The following is a 21890-nucleotide window of genomic DNA, read 5'->3' on the forward strand; positions in this document are numbered from 1 at the left end:
TGAATGGGGGATATATACCTCTGAAACAGCATTGGACAAAATATTATTGGGACCGGACTCTAAACAAATAAGGAATTTTTATAAATTACTTTTGGGATATAAGCTGTTTGAAGAGCAAGTGAAAGACCCCATGTTGACCTGGGCTAACAATTTAGGACATAACATCGACCTAGATACTTGGCAAACAATTTGGGATAGGAATAAAAGGATAACACTGGCCTCATCGTATAAAGAAAATTTATTTAAAATGTTTTACCGATGGCATCTTCCCCCAGCCCGCTTAGCAAAAATGTACACAACAGCATCTCCCAAATGTTGGAAGTGTTCTGAAGAGATAGGCACATACTTCCACACGTGGTGGTCTTGCAGTAAAACACAAAAATTTTGGAGAATGATTTGGATTTGGCTGAAAGAAATATTGAAACAAGATCTGGAGTTTAGTCCAGAACTTTTCTTGTTGGGAATCACGAAAGAGAAATATCCTAAAGATGTGCTATACTTAACGATCCATATTATCACAGCAGCTAGAATATCATTTGCGCAAAAATGGAAAAAGAATGAGATCCCAGGACAAAAAGAGGTTATTAGGAAAATTTGGGATTGCGCTGAAATGGACAAATTAACTTTGGAATTAAAGAATAAAGATCAATCAGACTATTATAGAATTTGGAACAAATTGTATCTTTGGATGGATAAAAAGAAAGGTCTCTATTAGGTTTTACAGACTAGCTCACTGTTTTAAATATTGTGGTATTTCACCGATTTGTAATCTAAGTGTATTTAAGTGTATTTTTGATGTACATATATACATGTATATATATATATTTAAACATTGTAGACAAAAAGGTTTGTCAGCTCGCTGGTACTGTGTCCAATGTTTTTAAATAATAAATTTAATAAAAAATTTAAAAAAAAAAAAAAAAAAAAAAAGAAAGGAAGGGAAGGGAAAGGAAAGGAAAGGAAAGGAAGATAGACAAAAGGAAATGAAAGGGGAGATAGAAAAAAAGAAAGGAAAGGAAAGGAAAGGAAAGGAAGGAAGGAAGGAAGGAAGGAAGGAAGGAAGGAAGGAAGGAAGGAAGGAAGGAAGGAAGGACATAAATCAAATAGATGCCTGCCCACCTTTGTTCACAGAAATTTATTGCAAACCTACTTGTATCCTGCATGCTAGTATAGCATGGCAAATCCCTCTTATCACTCCTTCTCCCATCGTTTCCTAATTTCAAGATCTCTTTTTTTCCAGGCCAGGCCTTTACAATGAACGGAGAGAGGCGCAAGGATGGGCTACGGCACCTGGGAGAGCGTGAAATCGGAGGGATCCCTGCCCTCGATAATCCTCTTTGGCTTACCTGCTCTTCGTGTAGGATGACTTGAGCCTGGAGGGGGCCGCCGAGGGGGGCCAGTCGGACAAAGGGCTGCCACATGCGCCGAAGCGTCCGTGGAAAGAGGTCGTAGAGGTCCACGTAGTGTCCAGTTTTACTTGACGTATTCATAAAATATAAGGACACGGGATTGCAGGTGGCCACGAAAAGGGAAGTTTCGCCTTCGTGCTCTGGAGCGGGATGGGCCAAAAAAATTAAAAGAGAGAGAAGAGGTGAGTTCAGGATTTCTCTGTGATCAAAGCATCAGCGCAATAACCAGAGGTCATCCTTTCACTGGCAAGAAGGCCCCTGTCATCTGTCACTCGGGATTCACCTGCGAGTCAGAACAGGAAAGCACCCCAGAACATCTCTCCTCATTTCTTCTGTTGAGTCCTTGAGTTACGAACACAACTCAGCCCCAGTCTATATTCTACTGTCAGTCTATATACTAGGTTCTGTTCTACAATATAAACTGACAGCGCTCCTTACTAGCACTGACAACGTTACCTTGTTAGGTAATGAAATGTCTGCAAGAAAACCACCCAGCTCAGAGAGCATCAAGGACTCCACAGTCCTCCTCCTCCTCCTCCTCTGCAAACCCCCCTCCCTTCTAGCACTGATGATAATTCCCTGGTTGGGTCATGAAATGCCTGCAAGAAAACCACCCAGCTCAGAGAGCATCAAAGACCCCACAGTCCTCCTCCTCCTCCTCTGCAAAACCCACTCCTTCTAGCACTGATGATATTCCCTGGTTGGGTTATGAAATGTCTGCAAGAAAACCACCCAGCACAGAGAGCACCAAGGACCCCACAGTCTCCTCCTCCTCCTCCTCCTCCTCCTCCCTTCCTTCTCTGCAAACCCCACTCCTTCTAGCACTGATGATATTCCCTGGTTGGGTTATGAAATGTCTGCAAGAAAACCACCCAGCACAAAGAGCATCAAGGACTCCACAGTCCTCCTCCTCCTCCTCCTCCTCTGCAAACCCCACTCCTTCTAGCACTGATGATAATTCCCTGGTTGGGTCATGAAATGTCTGCAAGAAAACCACCCAGCTCAGAGACCACCAAGGATCCCACAGTCCTCCTCCTCGTCCTCATCCTCCTCCTCCCTTCCTTCTTCTCTGCAAACCCCCCTCCCTTCTAGCACTGATGATAATTCCCTGGTTGGGTCATGAAATGTCTGCAGGAAAACCACCCAGCTCAGAGAGCATCAAAGTCCCCACAGTCCTCCTCTCCTCCTCCTCCTCCTCCTCCCTTCCTTCTTCTCTGCAAACCCCCCTCCCTTCTAGCACTGATGATAATTCCCTGGTTGGGTCATGAAACGCCTGCAAGAAAACCACCCAGCTCAGAGAGCATCAAGGACCCCACAGTCCTCCTCTCCTCCTCCTCCCTTCCTTCTTCTCTGCAAACCCCACACCCTTCTAGCACTGATGATATTCCCTAGCTGGGTCATGAAAGGCCTGCAGGAAAACCACCAAGCCCCAAGGACTCTTCATTTCAACCCTGAGCTACAAATATTCTCCTTTATTGTTGTAACTTGGTAGTCATGAGACTGGCCAGCAACCCAATTTGGCAGTGGTTGAAATTTTTGGTATTCATGCAAGCCACATTCTGGCCTCAGCTGAATTGCAGCCATTTAAAAGGAGGAGTCCTCTATTTCTGAAAGTAAATACTATCCTAAGCTAGAACAGATATGCAAAATTATCTTTTTCCACCGGAGGATCAACTCAATGCCTGTTTAATACTTATTACCACATTTTTGACATCTGGAAGACTCCTTGTGGATGGCAGGCAATTATGATTTATCCTTTCGGTGATTCTCTCTAACTGGGGAAAGGATTAGTCACGCAGCAAGAGTGTAGGGACTAAATAAGGATTATTTCCGCAGAATGTTTGCCCTCTACAGTTCACTGTTTAAGAGGGAAGTGATGTGCTGTTAAGAATTGTGCTTAATGGACAACCACATCAGAGAGAAAGCATGCAGAAACGAGAGTCTTCGGGGCCTTACCTTAATTTGCCAGCAAAAATCATTCGTACTAATATCTGTCTAGGTGACTTGCACAGCTTCTCAATCGTTAACTTATTCACCGGGAAATAAAGTGCATACTCTACCTTGTGACGCCACGTCACAGACTAAGTTAACCTGGTTCAAAGGCAGGGTCCAAAATGCCAGCTCTTCTGAAAAACTCAAGGCTCTGCCTTCGTGTCTTTCCAGAGGGAAGGCCTGCACGTTTAAATATATCGGACCCTAAAAGAAATGGAAAATGGAGAGTCCTGAAACCCAAAACCAGGACATTTGCTTGCCGGTTTGCATCCCGACGAAACAAAACAAGCTTCTTAACAAATCTTGCAAAGCGAGCTGGGTGAAGCAAGATAACTGAAGGATGCCAGATAACCTAGAACTAAGGAGAAATTTCCCGGCAGGAAGAACAATTCACCAGTGGAACAACCTGCCACCAGAAGATGTGGGTGCTCCAACACTGGAGGTTTTTAAGAAGAGACTGGAGAGCCATTTGCCTGAAATGGTCTAGGGCAGGGCTTTTCAACCTTTTCACCCCTTGTACCACTTTTAGGGTATGGCAACATCCGAGGACCACCAGTCGCCTAGCAAGGGGTCAAAAACTTGATGACCAAAAAAAAAAAAAGGAAAAAAGTGATGAACTACAGGTAGTCCTCAACTTACAACAGTTCGCTTAGTGACTGTTTGAAGTTACAATGACCCTGAAAAAAGTGCCCCCCAAGCCACAGCCGGGCAAGACACCTGCCTGCCCGCCCGGCGACACTCTTCCTCCTGTCCTAGGCTTTCATTGTTGTGAGCATTTCTGTTGAGGATTGGCAGCAGGGGTGAGGGGGATGGGTTGCTTGGTTTTTATCCCCCCCCCTGCTGGGTGGTTGCAGCAGGTTTTGCTCACTTCACATGACCCTGGGACACTGTGACCGTCATAAATATGAATCAGTTGCCAAGCATCTGTATGTAAATCACAAGACCCTGGAGATGCTGCAACATTCCAGCTGATTGGCGCTTCTTCTGGGCTCAGCAGAAGTGCCAGGATGAGTGCCGAGCTTCAGCTGGATCCTGGCGCTGATCCTGGCGCTTCCACTGAGCCCTGACAGCCCTGCAGCTCCAGCCGTCTCTCGCTCAGGCTTGTGCGGTGCTGCCACCGGTTCAGCTCATTCTCCTCCCCTGCTACCACTTTTCTAGGATGGTCGCGTACCACCTGCCAGGTGCCAATGTACCACAGGTGGTACTCGTACCACTGGTTGAAAAGCCCTGGTCTAGGGCAGGGGTAGGCCACCTTGGCTCTTTTATGACTTGTGGACTTCAACTCCCAGAATTCCTGAGCCAGCCATGCTGAGGGGAAAGGGAGAGTTTCTAAGCTGAGCCATGCTGGCTGAGGAATTCTGGGAGTTGAAGTCCATGAGTCATAAAAGAGCCAAGGTTGCCTACCCCCGATATAGGGTTTCCTGCCTGAGCAGGGGTTGGACTAGATGACCTCCAAGGTCCCTTCCAACATCATCATCATCGTTGTTGTTGTTGTTGTTGCTAGTCCTCAGCTCCATGGCTAAGTGAGACATTAGCTAAGTGAGTTTTGCTCCATTTTACGACCTTTCTCGCCACGGTGCTTAAGCGAATCACTGCAGTTATTAAGTAAGCCACACGGTTGTTCAGTAAACCTGGCTTCCCTATTGGCACAAGGCTGCAAAAGGGGATCAGGTCAACCTGGCACAGTGTAACCGTCATATATACGAGTCAGTTTTCCAAGCGTCCGAATTTTCATCATGTGATCATGGGGATGCTGCAACGGTCGTAAGTGTGAAACACGGTCTTAAGTCATTTTCTTCAGTGCCGTAGTAGCTTTGAATGGTCACTAAATGAACTGTTGTTAAGGCGACGACCGCCTGTACCGCTGACTTCTGTCTATAGGACCGGCTGGTGCATTCAGCTGTTGAAGAAGCTAAGGCGGAATTGGAAGCTATCTGGAACACAAATTCGGGCCGTCACAGGAGCAGGAGATGGAACGACAATGTGGGTGTAAAACACTCGTGCGAAAGGGTTGAAGTGATAGGGCGGGATCTTTGTTTTGGAGTTTAGGGTGGATTAAAACTCAAAATGGCAATGTTTTTGCCTCCCGGAAGACATCTGCTCCTCGCCCTTAAGGTGTAAATGAAATAAACCACAATGGAATGGTCAAAACGTAGGTATTCTGCCGGCAAATTAAGTAACCATCATTGTAGGGTTTTAGAATCATCCATTCTGGGCTGTTGACCTTAGACCACTGCATATTTCTTTACTATAGTAAACCACTTGTGATCCAGCAATCCACATCTTCTTTCTTTAATTTGAAAATCAGCAAATCGTTCCATGATTTTTGTGTGTGTATGTGTGTGTGTTTTGTTTTGCAGACATTTCATTACCTAAACATCATCAACACTGATGATGTTCCCTAGTTGGGTCATGAAACGTCTGCAAGAAAACCACCGGGCTTAGAGAGCACCAAGGACCCCTCATTTCAACCCAGGGATACAAATATTCTCCCCTATCAATCTTAAGCTTGTATCCAATCTCACAGACCTTCACGTCTACGCGATGAGTTTCAGTCGGACACAACAGCCTTCGTCGTGATTTTCCCAAATGGTTGATTTTCCAATAGCCCATAAATTTTGTATCCGGCAATGGCAATCTGACCGGAAAAACATCACTATTGTTAATTTGGCAGACATTTCTCTTGAGTTGACAATACTTTCCCCCCCCACCTTCTTGTTCACAGAATTTTTAACCAGGCGCAACAGAATCTTGAGATTACAACGCTACTTTGCAAGATGGAATTCCGCTTGGGGATTTTTCTGAATAGGAACAACAACAAAAAAGGCTTAACGGTTCAGACGGTCCGTGAAATATAAATGTAAACTGACATGCAAAATAAGTCCTTAATGGAGAAACCGCACCAGCTCTATTCTTAGAAAATACCAGCAGCGTTTTTGTGAAACAGCACTTGAAGATTTGGAATTGAGGATTTGGGGAATGACATATTTGAATTTTTAAACAGATTATACACAGATACCAGATTAAAAATAGTGGGGGTGACTCCATCAAGCTGGAATTCTTAATATTAGCACTTATACATTAATCATTTCTACTTAATGACTGAGTCTATAGAAATAAACCTGTTCAAGTTTAGTTTTCTGTCTTCAGTATACAGAACAAATACAGATCCGAATATAACATTAGAGTTGGCTATAAATGAGTCACGCTTTTGCCTAGAGACTGTGACATAATCTGCACTGATCAATAAAATGTGAGAAGGCCTGGAAAAAAAACCTGGAAAAAAAATTCCCCCAATTTTTCTGATTTTTTCCCAGGCGTTCCCATTTCTAATCCCAACAGACGTCTACTGTTAAAGCTGCTGCTTCCTATCATATTATATTACAATAAGAGCTCACGAGCGACCGAACGAAGTCTCTTTTGAAGGATTTTGAACTTTAGAGAGCAAGGGAGGGTTGCAAATATTGTCCTTGTAATTCAGCAACTGAGTAAATGTCAAACAACAGAAGTCTAAGACTTGTAGCAAAAGTTCTCTCAACTTGAGTGCCTTCAATGGCAACAGATGAAAAACAGGCTTGCGTTGAACTAAATATGGAAACTGGGCAATATGTAGACAATTCCAGGTGAGTCATTCTTGTGCTGGACCAGATTATGGCTAGTTTAGGAATTAAGAACTGTGTTAGTGTACTTAGCATTTAAACGGTTAATGCTGTATTCTTAGCTCAATTGTATGTAAGAACATTTAGCATTTACAGGGTTAATGCTGTTTCCTTAAGAGATGGCGTCTGGGAAATGTAGTCTAGTTGTTAGTTAGTCCTATAGCTTATCTAGACAGTGGGAGGAGTTAAAAAGTTTATTGCAGGACATCCTGGCTACACGCCAGGGTTGTAAAGCCTTTGTCTAATCAACCATGCTTCACGCATCGATCAGCATCTGTAACCACGCATAGCTGAGATGGGGAATTATCCCTTTTTACCTACAAAAATGGACAGATATGATTATGACCGGATGAATCTACTGCACGGTAAGTCTCTGCTTAGAGTTTCTGGACAATAAATATTTGTTCAAAACCACTTGAATGAGTTATACTTTCTGGAATCTGGAATTACAAAGCATTTTAATTCTGGGAGCCAGAACAATTCTGTTGTTTGAATTTCCCTGAGTCCTTTACACAACAGCACAAAAAGATCCTTTCATACACGGAGAAACTGTGAGAGCATCTTTAGCCATAACTAACCGCGTTTGCCCGCAATAGGGTTTACGAAAGACCTGCTTGCTGCATTGTCCACTCAATATAGGTTGTCCTCCACTTATGACCCACAATTCAGCCACAAATTTCTGCTGCTAAGCAAGACATTTGTTAAGTGAATTTTGCCCCATTTTACGACCTTTCTTGCCACAGTTGTTAAGTGAACCCTGTCAGAAGGGGATCACGTGACTCTGGGACACAGCAACCGTCATAAATATGAGTCAGTTGCCAAGCACCCGAATTCTGATTGCGCAACCACGGGGAGTGTGAGAAACGGTCATAAGTCGTTACGTCATTTTTCCCAGTGCTGTTGTAACTTTGAATGGCCACTAAACAAACTCTGGCAACTCGAGAACAACTATATATGGGCCTTCTTTATCCTATTACAGTAGGCAGAGGTATGAGTAGTGAGCATCTGTAAGTATTGGTGTAAAAGCATTGTAGAGATATGGTGATGGCCCCGAGTTTGGAACACTTGGGGAGGGGTACATAAAGCCTAAAATGGCTTCGTATAAGCATGAGAAAAGGACAATTTTGCGTCAAACTATAGAAGCACAAACTTTTTTTTATATGCAGAAACATAGTTAATGGTTTCCATCTTAAATCACCCTCATTTTTTGCTACTGAGTCTCAAACGTTACAGTCAGGAATGTGAGAATCCACAAAGAGGTTTGACACGGCTTCCCTTTAGCAACTACTGGAAATTCAGGGGAAATTGTGAGCAATGATTACTCCACGTATCACTCGTACATTACTCACTCAATCTAGTTGCTTTTTCATAAGCGGGACAAAAAGGATAAGATCCATTCTAACTTAAACCAGGAAACTTTAAGGGGGGGAAAAAGATAATTAAGGTTACTAAAGTATGAAGGCAAAATGGATGGAAGCTTAAACACCTGGTATATTACCTAAGAAATGTTTATATACCACAGTGAAATGGTGTACAGAGTAATATTACAACTATTAAGTAAGCTATACTTCCATGGTTTCTTTGATGCACCTTTTCAAACTAGCACATTTAAGAGGAGTGCGAGTTAGACCTTGGGAAGTAATTGAATAAATATCTGTAATTCTGACTGCGAGATTTTACATATCTCAAGATAAGGATGATTCTAGAGGTGGTTTATTCACTAACCACTGAATGAGATCTATAGCTAAAAAAAAAGTGGACTTTGTTTTCCTCCTTATCTCAGAAAACAGACAAACAACAGAACCAACTTTTTACAAGTCTGTTTGGCACAACCTTTTCAGGCATAAAGGGAAATACTTGTTTTAATTTAAGATGGTTTCTGAACGTTGCTATGGTTTGAGCGTAAACATGGGATCCTGTAAAATACTACTACAGTGCTGCTACTACTACTACTATTATTGTTATTTATAGACATCAAGGTATCTGTCTGATGTTCAGTAAGTAAGTACTCCAGAAAAGGAAGGTGTCCATAAATACCATTAAGCAGACTGGATACCCTGAAAACACTCTGGAATTAAAGCAAGGTAGCAGAAACGCAAGAAAATTTTGTTTTGGCCGTCTAATTGGGGGAAACGATGTCTGCTATTCACAAAATTCTGTTAAAATACGAAAATATGTCAGCGTGGCGATTTGCGTGATTGCTGTAAGGACATCATTACAAAATGACGTTAAATCACCAGAGAAATTTGACTGGTGCCAGGCAAGACCTATTGAATCGAGATCTTTTAATCTGAAGTTTCACAGTACTTCAGTCAATTCACTCATTTCCATTTAAAAAAAAAAGTTACAAACCAAGCTTTGCACACGTGACAGCGATAAATTAGCCCAAGACCGATCAATGAATAGAAACCAAAAGGAATCAAAACAAATATTTCCCTTTATTTTATTTCCATTGCACAAATCACCAAGGTTAATTAGATTTTTTTTAAAAAAAAACAACAACTCCTCCATTCGAACATATTGATGTATCCCGTAAATATACACCGATAGTGTTGTATAAATAAATAATTATGCAAGCGAATGACCTTTTCGGAGGAAACTACACCCGGAATTTTGCTTCCAAGCGTTCCGGGTTTTTATAACTAGCAGCAATACAGCAGGCAATGAACCTTACTCCTTAGCCATCTGTATGTTGTCGGGCTTGGCACCGATAGGTATTCCGTGTTTATGCAACGTGCTAATTAATATCTCACGCATTTCTTTGTTGTAGGAGTCAAAATCAAAGACGTTCCGAACCACGTTTGCAAGTCCTTCTGTCGGAAACTTCTGCGGAGATTAAGAAAGAGACAGAAAAACAAAAACAAAAAACAAAGCGTGAGTTTGTTGTGGTTGATGGAAAGTGTGACTTGAAAGTTCACAGAGGTTCCGTTACACAACACACAGAGAAATCTAGGTGTTCATCACCCTCTTCTCCGTGGATTGCAATACCTAGAAACATGTTTTTCAAGCCTTTATATATTTTAAGGGGAAATTATGAATAGCTATTTAATTAGGAATGGTGGGACAAAAACTTCAAATTTGTGTGGTCTTTTAAACCAGCAAACTCTTGCATTGGGAGGGCTACATCCAATGTTCTGCTCACACAATGAAAACTTTTCTTCTCTCTTTCCCTTCAAACTTTTCTTCAGGAACCTGAGGGAATGTCGGGTGCGAAGGATCAGGACCATACATTGAGTTGCAGTTAGAAGGTTTATTGCTCAAGACTATATCCCGGATCATGGCATCCGGCCCTCCCAATTCCTGCCAAACAGATGGGGAAGAAATGGAGGTAGTGACAGATTTTATTTTCCTGGGCTCCAAGATCACCGCAGACGGGGACTGCAGCCAAGAATTTAAGATGCTTGCTCCTGGGGAGGAAAGCCAAGGCAAACCTAGACAGCACAGTAAAAAGCAGAGACATCACCCTGCCAACAAAAGTGCGTATAGTCAAGGCTATGGTCTTCCCAGTTGCAATGTATGGCAGTGAAAGTTGGACCATAAGAAAGGCTGAGCGCCAAAGAATTGAGGCCTTTGAACTATGGTTCTGGAGAAGACTCCTGCGAGTCCCTTGGACTGCAAGGCGATCAAACCGGTCAGTCCTAGAGGAGATCAACCCTGACTGCTCTTTAGAAGGCCAGATCCTGAAGCTAAAACTCAAATCCTTTGGCCACCTAGTGAGAAGGAAGGACTCCCTGGAGAAGAGCCTAATGCTGGGAAAGGTTGAGGGCAAGAGAAGAAGGGGACGACAGAGAATGAGGTGGCTGGATGGAGTCCCTGAAGCAGTAGGAGTGAGACTAAATGGACTCCAGAAGATGGTAGGAAGGCCTGGAGGAACGTTGTCCGTGAGGTCGCAATGGGTCAGACACGACTTCGCAACAACATATCCCAGAATCTGGTCAATTAAAATTCAGATCCAATTGGCGCCAGATAAGGGTGAATGGAGTTGAAGAGGGATTGGATTTGAAGCATTTGTGACAATGTAAAGGATTCTAAGCTGATGCTGCATTTAACTCCAGCCCCAGCTCTTCTCGGCCTGCTCTTCTCCTACAGGAAGAAAGATAGGAAGAAGAAGCCTCTTTTAGGAGAAAGACATTATAGGATACAATTTCTGAGATTAAGCTTTCTGAGCATTATTTATTTTTGGAGTTTTGATACAGCATTGCGATTCTTTCACTGCCACTGCTACCGGTAAGGAAATCTGATTGCATTACTAACGAACTGTGTTAATTGTGGTGTTGGAACTGGGAAAGGTTGAGGGCAAGAGAAGAAGGGGACGACCGAGAAGGAGGTGGCTGGATGGAGTCACTGAAGCAGTAGGCTTGAGCTTAAATGGACTCCAGAAGATGGTAGAGGACAGGAAGGCCTGGAGGAACATTGTCCATAGGGTCGCGATGGGTCAGACACGACTTCGCAGCTAACAACAACAACAACTGGACCCTAGGCTACTTCCATCCTAAGAGTTTCCAGATCAAAAGGCACTCTGTACTGCAGTGGTCTACCTGCCTCCTTAACGATCATTTTGTAGGGGTGGGGGGGGGAAAGGAATATCCAAAATTTTGAAGAGAAGGGGTTAGCCCATGCTCCAAAGCACCTTAGGACAAGACACAAAGGAACGGATGGAAGCTTATCAAGGAGAAAACCAAGCTAGAACTAAGGAGAAATTTCCTAACAGCGTGAACAATTAATCGACGGAACTCCTTGCCTCCAGAAGTTGTGAGTGCTCCACCACTGGAGGCTTTTAAGAAGAGACTGGGGAACCATTTGTCAGAAATGGTACAGGGTTTCCTGCCTGAGCAGGGGGTTGGATTAGAAGACCTCCAAGGTCCCTTGCAACTCTGTTATTCTATTCTGTTCTGTCCTGTTCTGTCCTGTCCTGTCCTGCTCTGCTCTATTCTATTCTATGGCGACTGTCATAAATATGAGTAACCTGGTTGTGAAGTGAACCTCCAAGCTCCCTTCCAACTCTGTTATTCTGGATTCTGACACCCACACACCCATTCACATGATGTGAATGAAAACAGCTACTACAGGAGAATAGGTGAGCTTGAGGTCATACAGAGCTCCTTGTATGGAGGGATGTCCATTTTTTCCCAAGGCACATTTTCTCCTCTACTTTTCAGACGTACAAATGAAGCAAAAACAACTTTATTCGGTTGCGAACCAGAGAGGAAACCGGGGCAGTCGGCGATCAGCTGGATTTGATAACTAAATAAATCAGGCTGGGAACAGGCACATCCGGAAGCTGACTTTGCTTGCCAGCGGTATAAACACCTTTCAGCTAAGACTACGTTTGTATTAAAAAAAAACACACACACACACACACAACCCTGGTTTTGCAGTGGAACGCCTAGCAGAGCGCCCTACAACTCTAGAAACAGATATTGTGTATGACTTAACTTCCTTCCTCTGTTCCCAAGCTAGGAGATTGTATCGCTTCCCTCCATCCTTTCATCCTAACTGGTTCCCATTAATTGCTAGGCACTGGGGGCCGCCTCTGTGTCCTAAACAATTACGCTTGTTCCTCCATGCTACTGGTTGAAGAAAATCTAAATAAATTCCAGTGAATCCAGGTCTCTGGGAAGCCCTTGAGGCCAAGCAAAGCGGAAAGCTGAATTCGAACCAGAAACTCCAGTGTGTGAATTAAGAGCTGTCCCTTGCTTTATGTCATAATTAGGTCCATTCCTTAAGTTATTTTTAGATTCATTTATGGAACAGTTCAGCGTCCAGCTTGTTGAATCATGAGGGATCTTTGGCACAAACAAGCGTTCCAGGATCTCTCCTTCTTTTTTAACTATTTCAGATACTGGGAGATCCTCGAAACAAAAAGATAGACTCTTCTGAAAATACAGCGTAGGGCTTTTCAAGCTTTTTCACCCCTTGTACCACTTTTAGGATACGGCAACATCCGAGTACCACCAGTTGCCTAGCAAGGGGTCAAAAACTTGATGACCAAAAGAAAAAAAGAAAAGAAAAAAGTGATGAAGTACAGGTAGTCCTCGACTTACAACAGTTCACTTAGTGACTGTTCGAAGTTACAATGGCCCTGAAAAAAGTGCCCCCCAAGCCACAGCCGAGCAAGACACCTGCCTGCCCGCCCGGCGGCGTTCTTCCTCCTGTCCGAGGTTTTCATTGTTGTGAGCATTTCTGTTGAGGATTGGCAGCGGGGGTGGGGTGGAGGGTGCTTGGTTTTTATTCCCTGTCTGCTGGGTGGTTGCAGCCGGTTTGGGTCACTTCACATGACCCTGGGACACTGTGACCGTCATAAATATGAATCAGTTGCCAAGCATCTGAATGTAAATCACAAGACCCTGGAGATGCTGCAACATTCCAGCTGATCGGCGCTTCTTCTGGGCTCAGCAGAAGCGCCAGGATCAGTGTTGAGCTCCAGCTGGAGCCTGGCGCTGATCCTGGTGCTTCCGCTGAGCCCCGACAGCCCTGCAGCTCCATCCGTCTCTCGCTCAGGCTTGTGCGGTGCTGCCACCGGTTCTGCTCATTCCCTTCCCCCGTTACCACTTTTCTAGGATGGCTGCGTACCACCTGCCAGGTGCCCACGTACCACAGGTGGTACCCGTACCACTGGTTGAAAAGCCCTGGCATATGCCATGCAATGAACTATTCGGTAGACATGTTCTTGCACAGCCAGCTCTGACGCCAGATATTCAAGACGTTGGGTCTGGTTTCCCGGTCTGGTTATGTCAGGTGTGAAAGACTTAAGTCCACCTGTGAAGGTTCAATCAAGTCAATTTACTGCTAAAAGCCTTTGCACCAGAATCGTCTCAACTAACGACCAGTGCCTGGTTAAAGCTAGATAAGAGGCAATGACACCCTAAGAGAGTTGGACTTTTACTTCACTTGTGACTGCTTTGGGATTCTAGGTTGGTCCCTCTTTTAACTCCACCCCCAGGTTCTGCCACTCCTTCTCCTACAGGTTAAGACACCTGGCAGACGGCTTCTAATTCAGCATTTCTTAAAGTTGGCAATTTTAAGATGCCTAGAGTTCAACTTTCCTATTTCTCCAGCAAGACAATGCTGGCTTGGGACGTTGAGGAGTTGAACTCTACACATCTTCAAATCGCCAGGGTTGAGAAATGCTGGTCTAATTGATCCATTGGTCAGGAGCAGGAAAAACGCTGAGGATCTCATGCGCCACTGTACTCCCACAACATTTGCTCTAGATTCTACTGGCCCAACTGGCCAACTACGCCACTGTGGTCACGCCTCCGCGAAATAAAGATACCGAGGAACTAGAAAGAGAGCAGGGAAGAGGGATAAAGTCAGACGAGGTGTGTAGAGGTGAAATCCTTTCCTTTTTAACAACACAGAAAAACCAAACAGGGTGAAGAGAAGAGTCTCTTTAAATTGCATGGGATTTTTTCAGGGCACAAAACAATGCAACCGTATCAGGAAGAATTCTATTCTTTTCACTTGCAGGAAGGGAATAAGAGAATCAGAGAGCTGGAAGGGACCTGGGAGGTCTTCTAGTCCCACCCCCCCTGATCAAGCAGGAAACCCTAGACCAGCGATGGCGAACCTTTTAGAGACCGAGGGCCCAAAATGCAACCCAAAACCCACTTATGTATCATTGGGTGCCGGGTGGGCGTGGCCCATTGGGTGGGCGTGGCTGCAGTGGTAATGGCAGACTGGGTGGGACTAAAAAGTTCAATCAATCAATTCCAACTTTGCGAGAACTTTTTTTCCCCTGCGAGAAGTTGCAAGAGCCTTGGTGGAGCGGTGGGCTAATGCCTCCTTAAGTAACACCAGCTGTCTGCAATTAGTGCAGGTTGAGTCCCACCAGGCTCAAGGTTGACTCAGCCTTCCATCCTTCCGAGGTAGGTAAAATGAGGACCCAGATTGTTGGGGGCAATAAGCTGACTTTGTAATAATGCCGCTTGGGGGGGGCGAAAGCCCTAATAAGCAGGCATATACATAAAATGAAGGCTACTGCTAAGCTTGTAAGCTGCCCTGAGTCTTCGGAGAAGGGCGGGATATAAATGGAATTAAAATAAATAAAAATAAATAAAAAAATTGATTGATTGATTGATTGAGACTTTTTTTTTGCACACGGCCACAGAGGCCTAAAGCAAAAAGGTTTTATAAAACCCAGCTGAAGGCCTAGGACTGGGGGTATGGCGCGCGTGCCCACAGAGAGGGCTATGCGTGCCACCTGCGGCACGCGTGCCATAGGTTCGCCACCACGGCCCTATACCGTTTCGGACAAATGGTTGTCCAAACGCTTCTTAAAAAAAAACCAGTGTTGGAGCAACCCAACAAAAGGAACATGACACAGCTTGGACCCACCCTGATCCAAAAATCAGAAATTAAGCCCTTTGTAATTAATTGAACGAGAAAGGACACAAAAAGGTTCCCTGCGTCTGCCTCAATGAGGACAAGTTTCTTCGAGATTTGGTGACACCAAGGGCAAAAGCATCCTCAGAAACATCTTCTGGAACACGTCAGGTTTTCCAAAGGTTAAAGGTGGCCTTTAAGGATGTCAGAGGTCAAACAATGTCTTCAATCGTTAGTGAACAGTCCAGTCTGAGGAACAGTCATACACTACCTGTAAATGCTTGACAATGTTCACGACTTCTCGAGTCGAGTAAGGATAATTGATAATTCCTTGGTCGGCCAAACTTCGCAGCTCTCCAAAAGCTGCTACCAATTTCTGGAGAACTGAGTCAGGGACATCGGGCCCGTACTGTCGAAGCATGGCTAGTTCTGAGTTTGGTTTTGGGTTATCAACTGCATGACAGCTAAATATGTCTCCTGGAAGAGGCAAGAACAAGAAAGGAGAAAATGGCATCCAACAGGATAATTCATTTGTACTATTTAATAAAAGAAGAAGGCCTGTGATTCCTAAACTTTGCATGTGGGGTGCTAGAGTGAACTCATGGGGATGCTGCAAAATATTTTAAATTTTTGAAGAAAACACAAGAGGTTTAAGCTTAGCTTGCTTGCTGCGCTACTACTAGCCCTTCAGAATGGAGCTTATTTTTTTGCTCACATTCATTCCATTCCTTTTGGAAAAAACATTTTTAGATTAGATAACCTTTAGTGTCTGTGGGCACAACGGCACACATTAAAAATGAAATGTAGTTGGTTGGTCTCTAAGTGTACACATACACAACCCACATTTAAAACTCACTATATGCAACATATTTATAGACCTACACCCTTATGTACATCAATTTTCTAGGCAAAATTATGCATGGACTAAAAAACATATTTTAAATTTTGGAAGAAAACAACAGGTGTAAGCTTAGCTTGCTTACTACGCCACTACTAGCCCTTTCAGAATGGAGCTTATTTTTTTTTAACTCACATTATTTTTTTGGGGGGGGGGGAAAAAACATTGCACGGCCCAAAATACATATTTCTTTTCCCAAACAGCAAAGGAGTAAGAGAATCTAAAATAAAGAAATGGTTTTAATACACCTAAACTGGTAACTTCTTTGGTGTGCCCCCCTTCCGCCCTGCTTGCAACCAGACTAGTGAAACAAAAATAGCATCTTTTCATAGACAGGATCATAAAATAGAAGCTTTTAATAAAGCGTGTGGCTTACCAAGCGTTCCAAAAAAGTCATTTCCTAAGAAAGGGAATCCCGGTCTGTTTGCTAAAACAATCATCCTAAAATCCGGATGCATTACTATGACATTTTTTCTCCCATCTGCAGCAGCTGGAAGGTAAACAAACAAAATTAGCTTTTTCGATCTGATAAGACTTTATTACAGAAAGAATTGACTTGCTTATCAAAGGATAGCAAACAGCTAACAGGAACGGGATCCGTACAACAACACGGCAACCAGTCTCCATAAACTATAATTCTATTAAACCACAGGGAGTCCTCGACTTACTTAGTGACCGGCTCAAAGTTACAATATCACTGAAAAAGCGAATTATGACCATTTTTCACACTGATGACCCTTGCAGCCTCCCCAGGGTCACGTGATTTACATTCGGAAGCTTGACAACAGACTCACGTTTATGACGGTCGCAGTGTCTCCCGGGATCACGTGATCCCCTTTTGCGACCTTCTGGGAAGCCAGATTCATTTAACAACCCTGTTGCTAACTTAACAACTGCAGTGATCCACTTAAGAAATGTGGCATGGAAAATCGTAGAACGGGGCAAAACTCGCTTAACCAATTTCTCACTTAGCAACAGAAATTTTGGGTTTAATTGTGTTCGTAAGTCGGGGACTGCCTGTACTGTAAATTCACCTCGAATTCTTAGAGATACTTTAACAGTGACGGTTAAAGAGAATATAACATGCTATGTGTTAAGGCTATGGTCTTCCCAGTTGCAATGTATGGCTGTGAAAGTTGAACCATAAGAAAGGCTGAGCGCCAAAGAATGGAGGCCTTTGAACTCTGGTGCTGGAGAAGACTCCTGCGAGTCCCTTGGACTGCAAGGCGATCAAACCGCTCAGTCCTAGAGGAGATCAACCCTGACTGCTCTTTAGAAGGCCAGATCCTGAAGTTGAAACTCAAATCCTTTGGCCACCTAATGAGAAGGAAGGACTCACTGGAGAAGAGCCTAATGCTGGGAAAGGTGGAGGGGAAGAGAAGAAGGGGACGACAGAGAATGAGGTGGCTGGATGGAGTCCCTGAAGCAGTAGGTGTGAGCTTAAATGGACTCCAGAAGATGGTAGAGGACAGGAAGGCCTGTAGGAACGTTGTCCATGGGGTCGCGATGGGTCGGACACGACTTCGCAACTAACAACAATGTGTTAAGATGCAATTCAGGTCAAACAGCAAACTAACAGGCCAAACTACATATTACTTTAGGAACTTGGGGCCACACTGTATATTATTTTAAATATATAGCTGGCAGCTATTTGTAACTTTTACTTTTTAGCCCAGAATCGACAAGGAATCAGATTGAGATTGGAAGTAAGGGGAGGCCAGAGTATTTGAGATTTTTTTGTTCTGCATCCTCCTCCTCCTCCTCGTCATCACGGTGTTTTTCCCGCAGGTACTGGGTCCGCTTAGATTTTTTTGCATGATTTATACAAAAGATTATGTGAATGACAGGTGTGAGCTTCCATTCCTGATTATAATAGCGAGAAATAGCAAGAAAGCTGCTCATTTGCCTGCTGGATTCCTACTTGTACTCGTTACCAAACGGCTGCATTTTCCTTGCTGCACTGGTGCAGAATATTATAAATTAATATTAATTAATAACAGAGCCCCTCCGTTTCTCTGAAGAAAATTAGGTCTCCAGGTATGTTATTAACAGCTCTTAATTTATTAATTACTCCATAAGAAAGTCAGCTACTGGAACACTTCCTCTCTGGGACTGCTTACTAGAAACAATGCGTCTCCCGTCGGACAGAATCATCTCTCCGCTCTCCACTAGAGTTTTCAAAATGCAGGTAACATTGGTGGGTGCCTTGTCTGCCTCATCAATCATGAGGATGTGCCCCTTTTTGACAGCTTTCACCTAGAAAGAGATGATCGGGAGGAGACACAACGTTGGCAGAAAAAATATATATATTACTAACATTAGAAATCTAGTGTTTCCAGCCTACATGCAACACAGGGGGTTCCAATTCTGATATGAAGCCTTCTTTTATTATTATGGACAAGGCAAGCAAACCAAAGAATATTCCCAGGTCATCTCCCCCAAAAAGAAAGAAAAATCCAATATCTATTTCACAAATTTGATGAATGTGGATCAAAAGAAAACTCTCTGTCTGTCTGTCTGTCTGTCTGTCTATCTATCTATCTATCTATCTATCTATCTATCTATCTATCTATCTATCTATCTATCATCTATCTATCTATCTATCTATCCTCTTTCTCTCTCTTGATGGATGATGGAGAGATAGAGATCTATCTATGTGGATCTTTGGTCATTCGGGGTTTTTCCCGCGTAGAAATAAAGGTGTAAGAACAACGTTTCGACGGAATCCCATCCGTCATCATCAGGCTGGTGGCTTCAGCTTCCTTCTTCTGGGAGAAGCATGCTTCTCCCAGAAGAAGGAAGCTGAAGCCACCAGCCTGATGATGACGGATGGGATTCCGTCGAAACGTTGCTCCTACACCTTTATTTCTACGCGGGAAAAACCCCGAATGACCAAAGATCCACATAGAAACACCCGAGAAAACCTCAGAAAACAGATCTATCTATGTATCTATGTATTATGTATCTTTCTTTCTTCTTTCTTTCTTTCTTTCTTTCTTTCTTTCTTTCTTTCTTTCTTTCTTTCTTTCTTTCTTTCTTTCTTTCTTTCTTTCTTTCTTTTCTGCCGTGTGGTGCAGAGGTTAGAATGCAGCACTACAGGCAAACTATGCTCACTGTCAGGAGTTCGATCCTGACCAGCTCAAGATTGACTCAGCCTTTTGAGAGACCTATAAAATCTCTTTCTCTCTTCATCTCCATCTCTCTCTCTCTGCCTATCTATCTATCTATCTATCTATCTATCTATCTATCTATCTATCTATCTATCTATCTATCTATTTCTCTCTACCCATCCACCTATCCACTTATCCATCCATCCATCCAAACATCCATCCTTTCTCCTCTCTCTCTCTCTCTGCCTATCTACCTACTTACCTACCTACCTAATAAATTATAATAATAACCTAATTTATTTAGCAGACAGTCTTCTTGCAACGCGAAGACTAGATTTATCAGGGGCTGCACGCAGAGAGGCCTGCCCCACGGGTTCTCTCAGATTTCAGCAGCGGCAAGCGGCAAGGCCCCTTGCAAGAGACTTACGAGCGGGGAGTCCTCGTACACAATCCGTCCCTCTTTCACGGATGGCTGAAGCGTCAGGCTCTGCACGGTGGTGTCTCTAGGGCGGCAAATCAGGGGCAGGTTTCGACTCAAGGATCCCAGCTGACCGCGTCAGAGCATTGGGGGAAAGGGGGGGGAGGGAGGGAGAGAGGGAGGGAGAGGGAAGCTGCATTTGGAAACCTGCCGTGCTATTTTCTACTCCCTAATTCACAGCGGGAGGCAGCGTATATTTTTCTTCTCTTTTCATCCATTTTTGCAGGTCCCTGAGCATTCCCTTCTCCAAAGGCCGCTTAGAGCCCTAATGTTCAAGCCGGTGTTTCGATTCCAGTTGGAGAAACCCAAGGGCATGAGTAGATCTGTAGTACACGTAGCCCTTCCTTGCCTTGCGACAATAGGGGCCAGAATCTCCCTCGCTAAGCAAGGCGGTTGTTAAGTGACTCTTGCAGCATCACAGGCTGACTCTGCCCACTGCCGGGAAGTTCGATCCTGACCGGCTCAAGATGGACTCAGCCTTCTGCCCTTCCAAGGTCGGTAAAATGAGGACCCGGATCGTTGGGGGCTCACATGCTGACTCTGTAAACCGCTTGGAGAGGGCTGCAAAGCACTGCGAAGCGGTACGTAAGTGCTGTTGCTAGTGCTATTTTTCCCCCCCCCCACAGTTGTTAAGCAACTCGCTGCGGTTGCTAAGTGAATCGCGCAGCCGTTAAAACTGTCGTAAGTACATGCCAGTTGCCAATGGCCTGAATTTTGATCACGTGACCGTAGGGATGTTGCAACGGTCATGAGCGTGAAATGTGGTCGTTAAGTCCCATTTTTTTCAGTGCCGTTGTAACTCTGAATGGTCACTAAACGAATGCTTGTAAGTCAAGGACTAGTTGTATATATAACTCCCCACTTCCTCAGGGGGGGGGGCTCTGGTTTCTCTTCAGATTTTGGTGTGTGTGTGTGTGTGTGTCTATTTGTGTGTATGTATCTGTATGAATATAAAAACAGTTTTTTTAAATATTTTTAATGTTTATTTATATTTCATATCTGTCTACTTCCCCAGAGAGACATTCTGGTTTCTCTTCACATTATATATGTAATAGTTTTCTAAAATATTTTTAACCTTTATTTATCTTTCATATTTCATATCTGTCTACTCCCCCAGAGAGACATTCTGGTTTCTCTTCACATTATATATGTAATAGTTTTCTAAAATATTTTTAACCTTTATTTATCTTTCATATTTCTTAACTGCTCACTCCCTCAGAGACAGCTCCAATTTCTCTTCACATTATATATGTAATAGTTTTCTAAAATATTTTTAACCTTTATTTATCTTTCATATTTCTTAACTGCCTACTCCCTCAGAGACAGCTCCAATTTCTCTTCACATTATATATGTAATAGTTTTCTAAAATATTTTTAACCTTTATTTATCATTCATATTTCTTAACTGCCCACTCCCCTCAGAGAGGAGCTCCGATTAATGTCAGGGTTCATGTGTTTAACAAAAAAATAATAAACAATAGTTAATTATCATAAACAATATGTTAGTTAATCGCTCGATAGTCTTCTTTTTGCTAACATGTATTCAAAGTTACATATCACGTTCCTTTCTAACTCGTTTTTCTAGCCATTGATCGAAATTATCCCATGTTTCTAAAATACACTGTCTTCTTTCTCTTTTCTCTTTTTTAAAGTCAATCTATCCATTTCTGCACACTCTAAAATTTTCTTAATTAATTCTTCTTCAGTTGGTGATTTTTCATTTTTCCAGTGTTGGGCAAATACAATTCTTGCTGCAGTTAGTACGTGTAAAATTAAATATCTACAGCCTTTCTCATAATTTGCTCCTATTATTCCTAACAAAAACAATTCTGGCTTCATGCCTATTGGTTGTTTTTTTAGTCATTTTCTCCGACCATCAATGTATTTTTAACCAAAATCTTTTTGCTTTAGGGCATGCCCACCAGATATGGTAATAAGTACTTTACCTGGACTTTGTTTGCATTTCCAACACTTATTTGAAGTATTTTTAAACATTTTTGCTAATCTCACTGGTGTCAT

General features: G+C 43.3%; 1 protein-coding gene across 2 annotated transcripts in view; it reads right to left on the minus strand.

Moving 5' to 3' along the window:
- The window catches only part of VWA8 (von Willebrand factor A domain containing 8), a 114054-nt gene that overhangs the window by 38567 nt on the left and 53597 nt on the right, over positions 1–21890 (minus strand). For both annotated transcript variants that reach the window (XM_081327993.1, XM_081327992.1), the window contains exons 22-29: positions 19821–19896; positions 18404–18539; positions 16660–16773; positions 15657–15862; positions 9735–9886; positions 5931–6039; positions 3470–3605; positions 1347–1549 (exon numbers count right to left, since the gene is read on the minus strand). In XM_081327993.1, the coding sequence (XP_081184119.1) occupies positions 1347–1549; positions 3470–3605; positions 5931–6039; positions 9735–9886; positions 15657–15862; positions 16660–16773; positions 18404–18539; positions 19821–19896 (1132 nt within the window). The remainder of the gene's footprint in view (positions 1–1346; positions 1550–3469; positions 3606–5930; positions 6040–9734; positions 9887–15656; positions 15863–16659; positions 16774–18403; positions 18540–19820; positions 19897–21890) is intronic.

The sequence above is a fragment of the Vipera berus genome (genome assembly GCF_964194415.1).
Source record: "Vipera berus genome assembly, chromosome: 4".
Classification (NCBI taxonomy): Eukaryota; Metazoa; Chordata; class Lepidosauria; order Squamata; family Viperidae; genus Vipera; species Vipera berus.